The sequence below is a fragment of the Cavia porcellus genome, unplaced genomic scaffold (assembly GCF_034190915.1).
Source record: "Cavia porcellus strain 051 isolate PalLab524CR breed Dunkin Hartley unplaced genomic scaffold, mCavPor4.1 scaffold_23, whole genome shotgun sequence".
Lineage (NCBI taxonomy): Eukaryota > Metazoa > Chordata > Mammalia > Rodentia > Caviidae > Cavia > Cavia porcellus.
Window position 1 is genome coordinate 36,629,391 of NW_026947506.1, and position 16,676 is coordinate 36,646,066.

The 16,676-nt window shown below is 37.4% G+C and overlaps 1 protein-coding gene across 2 annotated transcripts in view; it reads left to right on the plus strand.

The window, feature by feature from the left end:
• Lmtk2 (lemur tyrosine kinase 2) overlaps window positions 1-16,676 on the plus strand; it is a 97,202-nt gene that overhangs the window by 25,867 nt on the left and 54,659 nt on the right. For both annotated transcript variants that reach the window (XM_005003708.4, XM_003469887.5), the window contains exons 3-6: window positions 1,994-2,138; window positions 6,757-6,830; window positions 10,244-10,362; window positions 15,461-15,548. In XM_005003708.4, the coding sequence (XP_005003765.2) occupies window positions 1,994-2,138; window positions 6,757-6,830; window positions 10,244-10,362; window positions 15,461-15,548 (426 nt within the window). The remainder of the gene's footprint in view (window positions 1-1,993; window positions 2,139-6,756; window positions 6,831-10,243; window positions 10,363-15,460; window positions 15,549-16,676) is intronic.

The window sequence follows — 16,676 nt, forward strand, 5'->3', positions numbered from 1 at the left end:
TGTCTGGACCTTCAGTGTCCAGGGCACAAGTGTAAGCAGAGATCTATATCCCTTCACAGTCAGTCTTGCTGTGTGACTTTGCACAGAGCTCTGGCCAATTCAGGACAAAGATAAAGATAAATGTTGCTGACACTGAAGTTGGTCCCTTCTCGTGTTTCGTGATACCTCATACTTGCCTTCAGTTGTTCTCACAATTTCGAATGTTGTTATTGAATGAGGGAGGTGATTGTAACTTGGTGTCAAGGCTGGGAACCAGTATTGTTATCCTGGGTGCCTAGATGATTCTGTTGCCAGGCCTCCTCCACTGTAGAGTTCACCTGACTGAATAAGGGTATTTATTGTCATCCGTGACTCTCTGGATTCCTTTGGATTTAGAGTTTGCAGTTTCAGAGTTGAACTATCCCAGGGAAGTTGCTTGAGACCAGGAAGCTACAGTCTGGTAGAGAGACTTGCCCAAGTTCGTCCAACAAAGCACTAGTGTAGCTATAAGAGTGACCCAGCTACATCTCACTTTTATTATTGTTACATGAAATCATCTCTGCTGCCAGATTTTGAGAAATACTATTTTTAAATTAGGTGTAATGACCCAGTCATTTTAATGGAAGAACGTTTACGAATGTCCTGAATGAAAACTGAACAGTTTCTTCTGTTCAGAAATGCCTTCTGAGACTGAGTTTACAGTGTCTCAGTTTCCTTGCTCTTCTCTCCCACCAAATAGTAAATAATGTCCTTCAGTGCTTTCATATAACATAATGACAGTAGCTTCTCACATACATCAAAAATAGATGTCAGAGAAACCTACCATTGTTAACTTTTGGTTTCTTATATTGCGTAGGGGCTAAGGGAAGGTAGTAGAAAAGGAAGACGGAAAAAGGATTTTGGCAGAAGAATGGAAAAGAGTCATGTCCACCGATGTGTTCTCAGCTTCAGTATGCTGTCCAGAGAGGTGGTAGATACATGAACAGACCAGCAACTTGCTAATCTAATTTCTCTATTAACCTATACCCCAAGAAACACCCACATCGTAGTCATGAGGATAGTAAGGGTCAAGAGGGATTTCTACCCTAGAGTTTTTAAAAAGTTCCATAACCAATTTGTGCATTCTCATTTTTAAAATTACCATCTTTAGAAAATTGGATGCTCTTTATGGTAGTTATGTTTCAATGCCACATAGTTCTGTGGTGTTTTGTTTTTGTTTGCTGGAAGGGGGACATACTCCGCATGGAACTCAAGACCTCCCCAGCCCTGCATACCACACAGTTTATTTACTCTGGTCATTGTGGTTTAGATCCTGATAATTTTTCTACCAGGTGTTGTAGTTTTTGTTGTTGTTGTTATTTTGCTTTGCTTTTTGAAACAGAGTCTCACTGTGTAGTTCAGGCTGACCTTGAACTTACTGTGTAGGCCAGGCTGGCCTTAAACTTGAAATTCTCCTGCATCAGCCTCTCAAGTGATGAGATTACTTGTGTATGCCACCACACCCAGCCCAGTGTTGTAGTTTTTCTATTGTTACTCTTTCCAGAGAAATAGACTCATTTAAACATATTTTTTCCTATGTCTCATAACTGTCTTCATTTTGATAGAAATCACATTGCAGTTAAAAACTACATATAAAATTTTAAAATAAATTTGTTTTAATTCAGCATGTAAAGAGACTTGTGAAAACAAATAATAATGTTAAAACAGTTGGATAAGCTCTTACAACTTAAAAATAAACTTAGAAATGCAGAAGAATATTTTCATTTTAAGATTCATGATTATTATAGAAAATTTTTCCTTTAAATTCAACCTATCAGTTTTTAAAGTTACATCATATATGTGTAGTTTATTTTCAAATCTTGTTCTATTTGAAATTGAGGAGCACAATCACATATGCTTTTCTATTTGACATGAGTACGAGTTTCAGGGAAAATTAGAGCATTGTACTCCATATGAATGAATTGTCCTACCTAAAGTGTTAGTGATTTTTAATGTGTGCTCCCTTTGGTTTTAGGAATTTGAAGATAATTTTGATGATGAGATAGATTTCACACCACCAGCAGAAGACACCCCATCTGTTCAGTCCCCAGCAGAGGTCTTCACACTCTCAGTACCAAATATTTCACTCCCAGCTCCATCACAGTTCCAGCCTTCTGTGGGTAAGACCGAATGTTCTAACATCAGCTTCCCATGAATTACTTCTGAGCAATGAAAATGGAAAAAAAACCCTTTTGTTACATTCATAAAATAGTGGCTGCCCATCTTCTCCTCTGCTTGTGTGTTTCCTTGCTTTCTGCTCTCAGTGAAATTGTGATCTAGTCAGGTCCATCACATCCTGCAGAAGCTGTTTTGCCCTTGCTGGCCTTAGGGACTGGCATAAGAATAGGACGGCTTCCCTAGTGTACTGAACCCGAACCCTTTGACATAGCTCCTGTCCTTTGTGACTGCTTTGGACTTAGGTTGTCTTGCTGAGCAGACATTGCTGTCTCCTCTGGGATGTGCTGCAAGTGGAGAGATAGAAAGTACTGGATATGTTAATAAGATTGGCTCCTTAAAGTAGAAGTTTGATTAGATGTTAATTGATTCCTTGTTATAAAATAGAGTATGACTGTTGGATTTGGTGGCACATGCCTGTAATCCCAGTACTTAGGAGGCTGAAGCAGGAGGATTGCCGTGAGTTCAAGGCCAACTGGGCTACATAGGAAGTTCAGTGCCAGCCTGGGCTACATAGTGAGATCCTGTGTCAAAAAAAAAAAAAAAAAAAAAACAAAAAAAAAAAAACAAAGAATATAACAAATAGTGATTCAAAAAGGGAGTTTTTCCAAGATTCCTAAAAGAAAGCTGTTTCTAAGTCTATAGGTGCAGGCCCTGCTTTTTGTGGTACCCTGCATACCATGTGGGATATGTTTAGGGCAGTATAAACTCAAGTTTATACTTCTCTTAGGTATACATAACTAAAAGAAAAAGTAAGATGAAGTATGATTCTGCTGGTGCCTCTTTTGTAAAGTATTTGTTGAATCAGGTGTATTTAATGTTTATAAGTTTCACAACATTAGCAAATAATGGCATGTAGTATTTAGCCTTAATCTTTGTAAGTGACATTAACCTAACTTCAGCGGGAATAATGAAGGAAACCTACTGTATTCTTGGGACAGTTTAGTAGGCTTATTGCTAAACAGAACTACTTTGTTATTACTTATTTGATAATTTGCTTTCCTGGTACTTAAGAATAGCTTTAAAAGGCTGCTTAGAGCTTTTGCAGGCCTGTCATTTAACCCCTCTGAATTAATTTAAGTGGTAGAATTCCCAACTCAGATCAGCATCTACTAGTAGGAAAGAAACTCAGACCCAAACCATAGGAAGAATAGTGGTGAAGCCCATCTTGGACACAGCTGAGCCTTGATCCCCACTGGCACTCTTTCTCTGTCCGTGTTGGCTTGCCCCTGTGACATCTCTCTTCTGTCATGAATGTGGCTGCTGGCAAGTCCAGGTCTATCTTCTTGTAGTTTTGCAATCAAAGAGGAAGGGTCTTTCTCTGTCCTTGGATCAGCAGGAAAACCTGGGAGAAGCATTCTGATTGGCCTCAGAGCCATTAGGTAGAAGGAGAACCAGGTAAGAGACCGGCAACTTCTCTTTAAGATCTGTTGGAATAGATGGGGACACAGAGAAATTATGAGCTAGGTAGCCATCCTGACTTTTATCTGTATCCATCCTTTCTGTTTTACTGAAGCCTTCTATTCTAAAATTACTCTTAATAGAAGGAGAAACTGTTTAAGTTTCTCTGCGTAGAATATGCAAAATATTTTTATTATCTTGGTTTATCAAAGGCCTTTCCAAGCATGACACTAAGGCTAAAAGCCATAAAAGAAAATATGACCAAATCTGATTGATGAAATGAAATAATTCTCCATGGAAAAATAAATCATATGCTGATTGGACATAATACCAAAATGTATTTGTAAACTGCAGTAAAAAATCATTATATATTGTCTTAGTTGCTTTTCTCTTGTGGTTGAGACAAAATACCTGACCCCCAAAGTTAAGGGAAGAAAGGTTTATTAGCTCACAGTGTAGAGGTTTTAGTCCATAATTGCTGGCTTCAAGGTAGAGTGGTTTGTCAAACGAGAGCAGTTCATGGGGCAGACTGTAGCAAAGAGACAAGAGGCAGAAGAACAAGCCTCTTTCTGTCCCTAGGGTGGGTGTAGCTCTCACACCCTTAATCCTAGCTGGAGCTGTGCCAAACCAATCAGTGGACTGATTTGCTCATCACACAGTCTTGATCCCAGCACCACACACTCTAAATACACACTCTGAAAAGCTTGCCCCCTATTAGTGCATGGGGCTTTAGGGGGACATCTAAACACAAACCATAACATATATAAGAGCTCACACAAATGTGTAGTAAAAGAGTAAGAAATAACTCCACTAGAAAAGATAAGCTGAGGCTATGAAAGAAGAAAATCATGGGAAGAAATTCAAAAGGCTAATAAATGGGAGAACTTTATTATTAATTTAAAAATACAAACTTCAAGTAAGATAATAAGTAAAGATGAAAAGAAAGAACACTAAGGTTGGGTGGTAGCGCACATTCCTGTGGATGCTGAGGTGGAAAGGTAATTTGAGACCAGTCTGGGCAACACAGCAGGATGATCTTAAAAAAAAAAAAAGAGGCACCAGGTGACTGGTGAGTATCTGGATTGTTTCTATTTTGCTATTAAAAATAAAGCTTTAAAAAAATAAATAATGCTTTTACGAACGGTGTCTGCAACATTGTTGTTGTACTAATGTATGTTATTGTAGAATATATTTTTAGAAATAGTAAAACTGTGTATGTTCTTAAAATTTTAATGGATATTACCAGTTAATCCACCTCAGAAGTTGTACCAATTTATATTTCTGCTGATTGGGCATCAGTGGTTTGTGCTGTTATATATGAAGTAAGTTGGTATCAATTCAAACTAGATTATTATAAATTTAGAATGTTAACTGTAATTCCCATGGAAACCACTAAAAATAAAAGGAAATCAAAGTGGCACACACAAAAAGAAAAAAGTCGCATATATACAAAAATAGATTTTTTTTGATGAACAGGTTTCCTGATGTTAATATAGTCAACTGTCTTGTTAGAGCCAAAATTTACTAGTCTCTTTTAGAGTTCTTTTAAGGTATATCTCTACAGATAACTTTTTTAATGTTGAAGAAATATTTCCCTTTTCTGTGTTCAAAATAACTTCTTTCTTCCTTTCTTTTCTTTTTTTAATGTAGTATAGGGTAAGGGTCTAGTTTTAACTCTTTTCCACGTGGCTATCCAGTTTTCTGAATAATGGTGTTTGGAGTTGTTTCTCTCACTGAATTGTCTGGGCATCCTTTATGAAAATCAATACACTATTTTGAATTTATTTCTGGATTCTGAGTTATATTGATTTATATGCCTGTCCTTATGCTAATAGATACCACTCTGTTTTGATTACTGTCATTTGAGTTTTGTGGTAGAAGTGGAGAAGTGTGGGTCCTACAACTTTGTTTTTCTTTTCAAAAAATTTTGTTGTTATTTGGGATCCTTTGCAATTCATGTAAATTCGATTAATGTTTCTAATTTCTATTTCTACAGAACACACTACTGAGATTTTGGTATGAATTGACATTATTTTGTTTTATTATTTTGATTCCCTTCTCATTCTTTTTGAATGTATTTTTAGATATTTGCTTAGTGGTTATAATAAAGATTATAAGTAACCTCTTGCATTTCTAACAGTTGGGTTAAACTTGACATAATGAAAATTGCTCCCATACAGCACATTCCCTCCTTTTACATTGTTACACATTACAACTTCATTCATTTTATGCCCATTAACATGGATTTATAATTTTAAAGCCTATTTTAAATCACTTTGGAAATAAAAAAGAGGAACTCTACGCAATAATAGAACAATACTGGCTGATCTGTTACCCGTTTGGTTATGCTTGCCGGAGATCTTCATTTCTTCATACAGCTCGAGTTACTGTTTGCTGTCCTTTTGTTTCTTCCTGCAGGAACATTTGTTGTAGGCCAGGTATATTAGCTATAAATTATACATTCATTCATCTGAGGATATTGTAATTTCTCTTTCATTTCTGAAAGAGTTTTTCCAAGACAGAATTCTTGATTCACTGGTCTTTTCAGTCAATACTTGTCTTGTGAGCCCACTGCTTTCTGGTCTGCCTTTTTTTTTTTTTTCCATGAGTAATGGCGATTAATCTTATTGAGGATCCCATGTGCATAAATGAGTTATCTTTCTCTTGTTGCTTACAAGAGTTTGATTCTGGTTTTCTGTAGTTTGATTCTGGTTTTCTGTAGCTTAATTTTAGTATGTCTTGATGCGGGTCTCTTTGAGCTTAATGTTAGAGTTTGGTGAATGTGTAGATTCATGTCCTTTAGCAGGTTTGGGGCATTTTTACCATTATGTCTTCAAATGTTTTTTCTCTCATTCTCATCTTCCTTCCAATACTCCTGTTATGTCTGTATTGGTCCACTTGGTGGTGTTCCCACACTAGAACTGTTGGATCAGAAAAACAGTGCAAAGTAGTAATGACTCAAGTGGAATACACATTCAGAAATATTGTCAGTATTAAAATATGCAAATGTTCTATCATTATTTGAAATCAGTCTTCTGTATATTTGTTTCTAACTTTATTAGCACAGGCATTAAATTTATATTAGTATTTGTACCTCAGATGTTAGGTATTTAACATTTATTTTAGTTAGACACTTAAATTCTTAATTTCTTTTTACTACAGAAGGTTTGAAGTCTCAAGTTGCCCGCCACAGTCTAAACTATATACAGGAAATTGGAAATGGCTGGTTTGGAAAGGTAAAGTGTTTTTCAGTTTTATTTTTTTGCCTCCAGATTAATCAGTTTAGGATTTGTATTAATTGATGTTCCACATTCTGTGTAGATATTGCTGTATGAATAGAGTTTCCCTGTTGTACCCTGTAACCACATAGGAACGTGAGCTCTAGCATTCCTAGATGTGCAGCTCTTTTTAGAAGGGTGTCTTGATTCATTTAGGCTGCTATAACAAAGTGCATAACAAAGTGCATAAATTGGGCAACTAATAAACAACAAAAATGTATTCTTACCTTTTGGAGATGAGAAAGTCCAAGATCAAGTTGTGCTGACTGATTCACCTTCTGGCGCATGAATTCTACTTCTTGCTATGTATTCGCGTGGTAGAAGTCTAAAGCCGCTTTCTGGAGGTGCCCTGCCTATAATCCTTGCACTCAGGAGGCTGAGGTAGGAGGATCACTAAAGGTCCACGCCAGCCTGGGCTGCATAATAAGATCAAGGCTTGTCTGTGTTACATGGTGAGATCCTGTCCCAAAAAAAAAAATGGAGGGAGAGAGAGAGAGAGAGAGAGATAGTTTCATTCGTTTCTCAGACTGGCTCCAGAATCCTGGGCTCTACATGCATTCATTATCTATGCAGACAGTTCTAAAGTGCTTTAGGTGCTATAAGGGCAACTGGAAGTGCAGGTCCAGAGTTCAAGAGGTCAGAAGAGGGAGAACCAGAATACAGATGATACAGGATTTCAAGCAGCAAGTCTAGATGAATTCATTGAGGACTTCAAGATGAAGATAAAAGGGAAGTAAAAGTATTAAACCCTTAAGCCCTGCCGCAGGATAGATCAGTGCAGTCAAGGCAGCCACTGAGGAAGGAGCCTGCCTCCTGAGAGGAGCATTTGGAACGTGGACTGAGAATGGAAAACTGGCTGAGAATGTGGTCCAGGAGGTCAGTTGCATGACAGGAAGTGCTGCAGCTTCCAGAGTGAGCAAGATCAAAACCGGGAGAATGAGGACTCGGGAACATTGGTATCCTTGGTACCCTGGCAGGAGACTATAGAGGGAAATAGCAATGGCACAGCCTTGCAAGGAAAGAGTTCAAGAAAGGCAAAGGAAAAGACAGTTCTTTTGAGTTTTACTTTTAAGAAGAACAGAAACCTGGAGAAGTATGTGTCTGGGGATATCCTGAGGCCCAGGGACAGGTTTTATGATATACTCTTTGCATAGGATGGGAAGCTGTTTCAGCATATTTGCATGTAGGGAGGACTCTGATGGTGCAGGAGAGAAAAGGTAGTCATAGGCACAAAGTCCTTGATGATCAAGAGGTCAGGGTTGCTAGAGTTGTAGGGCTTGGAACTGTGGTAGAGGCATTTTCTTTCCTAATGAGGTCGTAGCAGAGGGTGTGGACACAGGTACATTGGGTGGTGTTAAAATGAGGATGTTCACTTCTGATGGTCATTCCAGTGGCTGGGAGGCCTGTTTTTCCCTTAAGAGAGAAAAGACACATAGGAAGTCTGAACAGGAGATGTGAAAGTTGTGAGAGAAAGAGAATCAGCTGGTGAAATGCAGGAGGGCGGTGCTGAGGACCTGACAGATGTGTAAGAGCAGTCATCGTGGTAGTGTTTTTCTCGGCTGTTGATGTTTATTGTAGGCTGGTAGTTGAGTGTAACCAGCACCAGGGTTTGGCTGAGCTGTTTCAGAGACAGCAAGGAGTGAAGGGTAGAAGGGGAGTGAGGGAGGCTTGTGAGAAAGCTGTTGTCAGCATTGGATTCAGAGAGCAAATTGGACATGTATGGTGCATAGAGGTGAATTAGGTAACGAAACTGGTGGAAAAGGAGAGTCGGAATTCAAGGTTTGGGCCATAAGATGATTATTAGCTAGGCCTAGACCCATGAAGGAGCTGCTGAGAAAGTAAAAAGAATGATCAGAGATGAGGTAAAAGAACTGAGAGGTCCAGGCGTTACATGAATTGTCCCTGAAGATAGTGAGCACAATGCTAGTGATGATGGGGCAAGAAGCTGAGCCCTTTGTTACCCCCTTTAAATTGACATCTCAAGATTGTTATGTTTATTACCTGTTATAGTTATGTATGTGCGCAAAGTGGTCTTTTGAGACAAAAATATAAATTAATTATCAGAATTTTTTATTCTCTTAAGTCTTCTGCTTTATATTCCTGATAAATATACTGAGTTCTGTTCAAGTTTTTACTTAATCTAGAGTATTAAAATTAATTTACTTTATAAAAATATAATTTTTTTGGTCCGGGGATTTTAGCTCAGCTATGTAAGTGCCTGCCTGGCAAGCATAAGGTCGCAAGTTTAATCCCTCATACCAAAAAAAATAATAATAATAATAATTTTTTTTCCAATACTGAGAATTAAATCCAGGGACATGTTCCACTGAGCTGCTTTTATTATTGTGATTTATTTTATTATCATTATTGTGAGATAGATCTTACTAAGTTTGCCCAAGCTGGCCTTGAGCTTGTGATTTTTCTGCCTCATTTTTGTAAATAGCCAAGATTACAAGAATGTGTATGCCTAAAACTATTTTAAAAGAAAGTCATTTAGTTTTGATCATTTTCCAGTTAAAACCTGTACTTCCATTATCACTTAAGATGATGAAATAACTATATTTTGGTACTAGAAGTCGAACTCAGGTCCTTGTACTAGCCAGAGCTAAAATCCCCTGGGGAAATGACTGTAGTTTGGAATGCTTTTGCACTGTCCTAATTTTACAATTAATATTTTCCTCATAGTTAGCTCTTATAAGGTAGGTCTTTCTTTATGTTCTGCTAATGTTAGTAAAACTTTTTCTCACTATTTTGACTGAAATTTTGGTACTTGCCTGAAGATTTTACTGAAGGTAAAGGACTGGTGTTGTTGGAATATAATGGATTTAAAAATTTTTAGCACAACAGCAGTTTGTACATTGGCAGCTTGTCAGCTTTCTTCTTCATGTGGGAAGCAAACTAAGTGACAGTTTAGTTGAAATATTTCCAAGAAGCACTTGAATTATGTTTGAATGGAACCTTCAGATTGCTCTTCTATAATGTCATGGTTTATTACTTTGAAAATATGGTTTAAAATAAATAGAAAAGATATGTGTGTATGTTTATGCATATGTTATAAATGTTGTAACTGTATGATGAGCAGTTTTATTTTTAGTTTATTATTAGTACTTTTGTGATATATATATACCCTTGTATAGTCTCTTAATCATTTTTGCTTCTTCCCCTTTTCTAATCTCCCCTTAGATTTAAATAACTTCTTTTCCTGAAAAATGTCTGAGGTGTCTAAGCTTTTTGTAAGTTAGTGTGTAAAGTAATAGAAGACCATCTAGTTGTTACTTAAGTTTTCTTGAATTCCATTTCCTGGTAAGTGAGACATGCTTCTTTATCATTTTGATGAAAATAACTCAAAAAATGCTGTTGTGTTGTTTTAGGTCCTCCTTGGAGAGATTTATACAGGCACAAGTGTAGCACGAGTAATAGTGAAAGAGTTAAAAGCAAGTGCAAGCCCAAAGGAACAAGATACTTTTTTGAAAAATGGGGAACCTTACTAGTAAGTAAGCCTTCTGTAAACATAGTGTGCTCTTTTAAAAATCAAGCATTGAAAACTGCTTTTAGATTTCTGCTTTCAACATACATACATAATTAAATAAGATCTAGAGTCTTATAAGATTCACAGTGTCCAAATTTCAATTGAAAATCACTTATAATCTGAAGAACCAATAATCTAAAGAACCAGGAGAACCCAACTTGAATTATGAAAGGTAGCTAACATGAAGATGACAGAGATGCTAGAACTATTTGACAGGTATTTTCAGTGGCCATCACAGAACTGCCTCAGTGAACATGTGCAGTACACATAAAACATGAAATACATATGGTCTCAACAAAGAAGACAGAAAACATCGGTGGAATATTTTAGAATTGAAATTAAAAACTCAGCAGTGGAATGGAAAGGGGACAGGGAAGTTGAAGGTAAAACAGTAAGTATTGCCTAGTTTGAACAAAAGGACTTTGGAGAAAAATAAAACCCCAGGAACGCTGGGGAGCATAATAGACTAACATTCTTGTCATAGATGTCTTTGAAGGGAGACAGAGGATAGACAGAAAAAAGCATTAAACAGTGGCTTTAAAAATTGCTAAATTAGCCAGGCGTGGTGGAAGCTGTAATCCCAGCACTCTAAAGGCTGAGACAGAAGGATCGTTGTGAGTTTGAGACCAGCTTGGGTTACAAAGTGAACTCAAGCCTGAACTACATAGGGAAACCCTATCTCAAAAAGACAAAAAAAGTTGCTAAATTTAAAAAGACAAAACCTATAGATTGATGGAATTGAGCAACTCTCAGTCAAGTTAAAACTCAGACTTTTCAAAACTGAAGTCAAACAAAAACTTTTGAAAGGAAAAAGCAGTTTGAATGACATTGGGTTCCTTGTCACAAACGCTGGAGGCCAGTTGGAAATGAGATGGTGTTTTTCAAAGGAACCATGAAAGTATATATCCAGGGAAGATATCCTTCAAGAATAAAGGAAATATCAAGTCATTCTCAAATAAAGGAAAACTAAGACAATTCAATTTCCAGCAAACTTACCTATTTTTTTTTTTTTTAATCAGTACCAGGGACTGAACTCACAACCGCGTGCTTGCAAGGCAGGTGCTTATGCTTCTGAGCTAAATCCCCAGCCCAAACTTATTCTTAAAAGACAGTTTTTCAAGGCAAATAATAAAAGAAAGGATTTCAGAACCCTAAGGAGCAAGAACGTCAGAAAAAAACAAAATTGTGGCTTCATTTACTTAGCTTAATTCAGATCCATAAAAACCCTATGTCTGTCATCATACTTGATGATGAAAGATTTAATGCTTTTCATCCTGTGATCAGGATGACACACGGATGTTTACTGTCATTCTTATTCAACATGGTGTAGAAGTTGCATGATACAACATCAACAGTCAATTTTGGGCTAAGGATGTAGAGTACTTGCCTAACCAACACAAGGCCCTGGGTTCAATCCCAAATACACTCCCTGCCTAATTTTACAAAGTCAGTTTTATTTCTGTAAATTAGCACTGCCCACATGAAAACCAAAATGTAAAAGATTATATTTCATTTTTCTCAAAATTAAACTTTAGAGACTTGTATGCTAAAAGCTATAAAAGCCAATATAAAAAAATCAAAGATATAAATAAATATAGTCTGCAGTGTTCATGCACTGAGAGGCTAAACATAGTAAAGTTGTTGATTCTTCATAAATTGATAAGTTGCATTTCATACTGAAATTCCAGTAAACTTTTAAAACCCATATACAAGATTATTATAAATGCTTGCTTCAGCAGCATGCATACTAAAAATTAGAACAATACGAAGAAGATATACATGACCTTGTGCAGAAAGATGCCATACAAATTTGTTTTTTGTCTATTCCCTCCTCCCCCCTTTTGAGGAAGGATCAAGCTGTGTAGTTCAGGCTAGCCTAGAACTCACTTTGTAGCCTACGATGGCCTCAGACTCACAATGATCCTCCTGCCTCAGCCTCTGGAGTACTAGGATTATAGGTGTGTGCCACCACATCTGGAAAGTTTGTTGTTTTAAAACAAAAAATTACAAAGTTATATGGAAAAGCAAAGGAACTAGTATAACCAAAATAAGAATGAGAAGTAATAAACTTAGAATTGCTTTCCTCTTTTAAACGTCTTATATAGTTATAGTCATGAAGACGTACTGGCAGAGGAATAGACAAACCGGAATGGAGTAGAGAACCTACAAATAGCCCTGCAGTTTGGGTTGTGGCCGCTTGATTTTTGACAGCAGTACAAAAGTAGCTAAATAGATGAAAGATGTGCTTTGCAAAAAGTGATGTAGGATCAATTAGATATTTAAGAAAGATGCTTGGAAACCTCACATCTTACGCAGTTTAATTCAGTGTGGACCAAAGTTTAGTATATGTGCTGCCGAAGTGAGCACAGTATGGAACATAGTTTAAAATGTAAAAAATGAAGTTTTTAAGAACTTTTTATAGAAGAAAGTCTGAGACCTGGAGCCTGATGAAGTGTTTTTAGACATAACACTGAAAACAGGAGCCTTAAAGGAAAAAAAAAGATAAATTAGAGCATCAAAAACTCTCATAACTCAGCAGGAAACAACAACAAAAATTAAAGCAACTGTCCAATTAGGAAACTGTCAAAAGCCATTAAGAGACATCTTACCGAAGAGAATGTATGTATGACTAGCAAGTGACCACATGAAAAGATGTTCAATATCATAGCTATTAATGTAATTGAGATCACAGTGAAATGTCACTTTATACTTGTTAGAAAAGCTAAACTGGAAAAGTAGTGGCAATACCAAATTACCAAATGCTAGTGAGGATGAGAAGAAATTAGATCATATGTCCATTGCTAATGGATGTGTATTTGCATGTACCCTTCAGCACCTAAGAGCATCGAGTCCAGTACCCTCTGTAGATGCCACAGTCCAAGGATGTGCAGGTTCTTTACATAGGGTGGCAGAGATTTGCGTGTAATCTGAGCGTATCCTGTATGTTTTCAGTCATCTCTATAGATTATTTATAGCATTCAATATGATATAAATGCTGTGTAAATATTCTGTTGTTTGGGACAATGACAAGACTGAATGTATATGTTTAGTGCAGTTGCAGTTACTCTTTTGCCGATATTTTCAGTCTTTTGTGGGTTGAACATATGAATGTTGAGCCTGTGGATACAGAGGGCCAGTATGTATATCAAGAGGGCCAGTATACATATTATTTTAAGGAACTGATTTATGAAGTTGCATATGTTGGCAAGCCCAAAATCTAGGCAGCCTGAGGACGAGTCAGTGTTAATGGTTTAGTTTTGAGGGCTGTCTGCTGATAGAATTCCTTCTTACCTTTAGTATCATCATTAAGTCTTCATCTGGTGAATGAGGCCCACCGTCATTATGGAGCGATCTGCTTTACCCAAAGTCCACTGTTGTAAATGATAATCTAGCCCAAAAACATCATCATGGAAAAAACCAGAATGATGTTGGCCCCATATCTGTACTTTGGCCCTGTTGAACTGACACAGCAAGTTAACTGTCACCTCATGCGACCTAACAATTATGGTCTTGGTTATTTATTCCAGAGAAATGAAAGTTTTTACGTTTACCTGCAAACCGTTCCATGAGTGTTCATAGTACTTTATAACCACAAGGGGAAAAAACTGCAAAAACTATAATGTTGCTCAGTAGGTGAAAGGGTAAACAAACTGATACACATCATACTGTGAAATCCTGGTGCACAATAGAAAGGAATGAAGTACTGATAGGTGCAACAGCTGGGGTGAGCTCTAGGGCATTGTGTTAATTGAAAAAAACAATTCCAAAAGCCACATCCTGTATGATTCTGTGTATGTAATACAGGTTGAGCATCCCTAATCAGAAATCAGAAATACTCCAAAACTGAAACTCTGAATGTCAGCAAGACACCACAAGTTGAAATTTGTGTATCTGAGTGTGTGACTTGTCACAGTCAAACTCAGGGGCCCTAAAAATGTTTGTAAAGTTACCTTCATGCTCTGTATATGAGGTGTGTGTGAACCATAACTTAATTTTTGCTAGACTTAGGTTTCAGGATATACATACAGATACTCCAAAATCCAAGATACATCTAGTCCCAGGTATTTTGGATAAGGAATCTTAAACCCGTATTTTGAAAATGAGAACAGCATAAAAATGGAAAATAGTTTAATGATGTAAGAGACAAAAAGGGTAACTTGGAGCAGATTTCTGTGCCTAGTAGACTAGTTCTGTACCTCCAGTGAGGTGGTGGTCACATAACTCACATAGTGGTGACAGGAGGTAGAGCACTTGCTTCCATGGGCAGTTCCCTGGGTTTGGTCTTGTGCAGTAGACAGTTACAGTTACATCATAAGTAACCACTGAAGGACCTGGTGAAGGTACAGACTTTGCAACTTTCTAGGTTGTTTGTTTCAGAATAAGTTTTAAAAAGTAGTTTGGCATGGCTTTTATTTACCTTTATTTTTCTTTTGGAAAAAGAAATTTTCCAAAAAGTTTGCACATACTCTGAAAATTTATGCAAATACTAGATATCCTGAAGAAAAACTTGAGTTATTTAATGTGATAATAAATTTGTACATTTTGTCTGCGTTATTTTAAATGCTACCTCAGAATAATATCTCTAAACTTAAATTGGTAAATGAAAAGATTCTTATAGGAGAGGGAGTTTTTTGTTTTGTTTTGTTTTTTCCCCCTTTCTTTTACTGGATGTGGAACCCAGGACTTTGCACATTCTAGGCAAGTGCTCTACCAGTGAGCTTTATCTCTAGCTTTTCAAAAAAATTTTGAAGTATGGTAGCTGAGTAACTCGAGCTCACCTCTAACTTGTGATCCTCGTGTCTCAGCCTCCTGCGTAGCTGGGATTGTAGGTACTGGCTAGTTCTTTACTAATCTGTGGAAAAACTCCACTTAATAGGCTTTGAATAACTTAATTGTTAAATAACTCAGGCTATATCTGTTCAGTAGAATCTTAACATGACCTTTTCAGTTTGTTATGCATATTTAAGTCATATGAATGGTAAAACTCGAATTGCTATTTGGACAGTTTTTCTAGCATGCTTCTTGATGAATATAATACTGTGTCTTTTATTTTGACCAGTATTCTTCAGCATCCAAATATTCTCCAGTGTGTTGGACAGTGTGTAGAAGCAATTCCGTATCTTCTGGTGTTTGAGTTCTGCGACTTGGTAAGTTTTTAGTAGAGATTCAAATTGAAGAGATAAGAGGGTTATATCCAGGGTGTTTTTTTTTGTTTTTGGTGGTGTTGCATCTGAACCTAGGCCTTTTGCACCAGGTAACATCTCAAGCCCATTTTCTTTAGTACTGTTGATTGAACCTACCTAGTTATATCCCCAGTCCTTTTTAATTTTTCAAACAGAGTTTTACCACTTTGCCCAGATAGGTCTCATATTTGTAGTTTCCTGCCTCAGCTTCCTGAAGAATAGCTAGGATTACAGGCATGAGCCACCATGCCCAGTTATCCAACTATTTTTGATGCATAGACATAGTGGACTTGGATGGAAATACTTGCATGGCTGTCCCTGTTTGAAGATCTTTGTGTTATATTAGCTTATTACCTTTGATCATTGTATCATTTTACTGTATACTCTGTGCTAGGTTCTTACTCCCATTAACACACTGAATCAAAAAAACCCTTGAGTTAGGTACTAGTATTTGTCCACACTTTAAAGGATGGCTGGGGTGGAGCATTAGGGAGCCATAAAAATGTTGTGTGTTAAGTATACCTGTTTTTCCTGAGACCTTGAGCTCTTCACTTGGGCCTGGCACCTTGAAATTCTAGTTTTCCCCATTGAGGAAGCCCAGGAATACTCCTTTACCAATATAATACCCATGATCTATCAGTTTGTGTCGGTGTCGCTCCCGGCCGGCAGGAAGAACACACGACAAATTCTGACGGTGTGCAACCTTGTCTTTATTTGTCTCCGCGTGGGCCGCGCGAGGCCTCTGCTCTGCCACCAGTCCTTTCTCACCGGTGGACTTCCTCTATCTCCTTTACAGGGAGGGTCACATATCTATAAATATGGACTCATCATCCAATAGGGCAACAGCAAGCAATGCAAGCTGATTGGTCATCGTCATTGGTTGCTAGGTAGACCAATCTATTGCGCGGGCTGTTTAAGTCGCCAGGGCAATCAGGGGGCAAGAAGCAGGCGCCATCTTGGCTCACTCGATGGGAGGGGTAATTTAGCTCAGGCTTTGCCTTTTCCTACAGGCCGCATGACCGCCGCGCATGGTGAACTAGCGCTGGCTCCCAACAAGTTTGAAAGTAGTATATTTAACATTTATATTTTTAA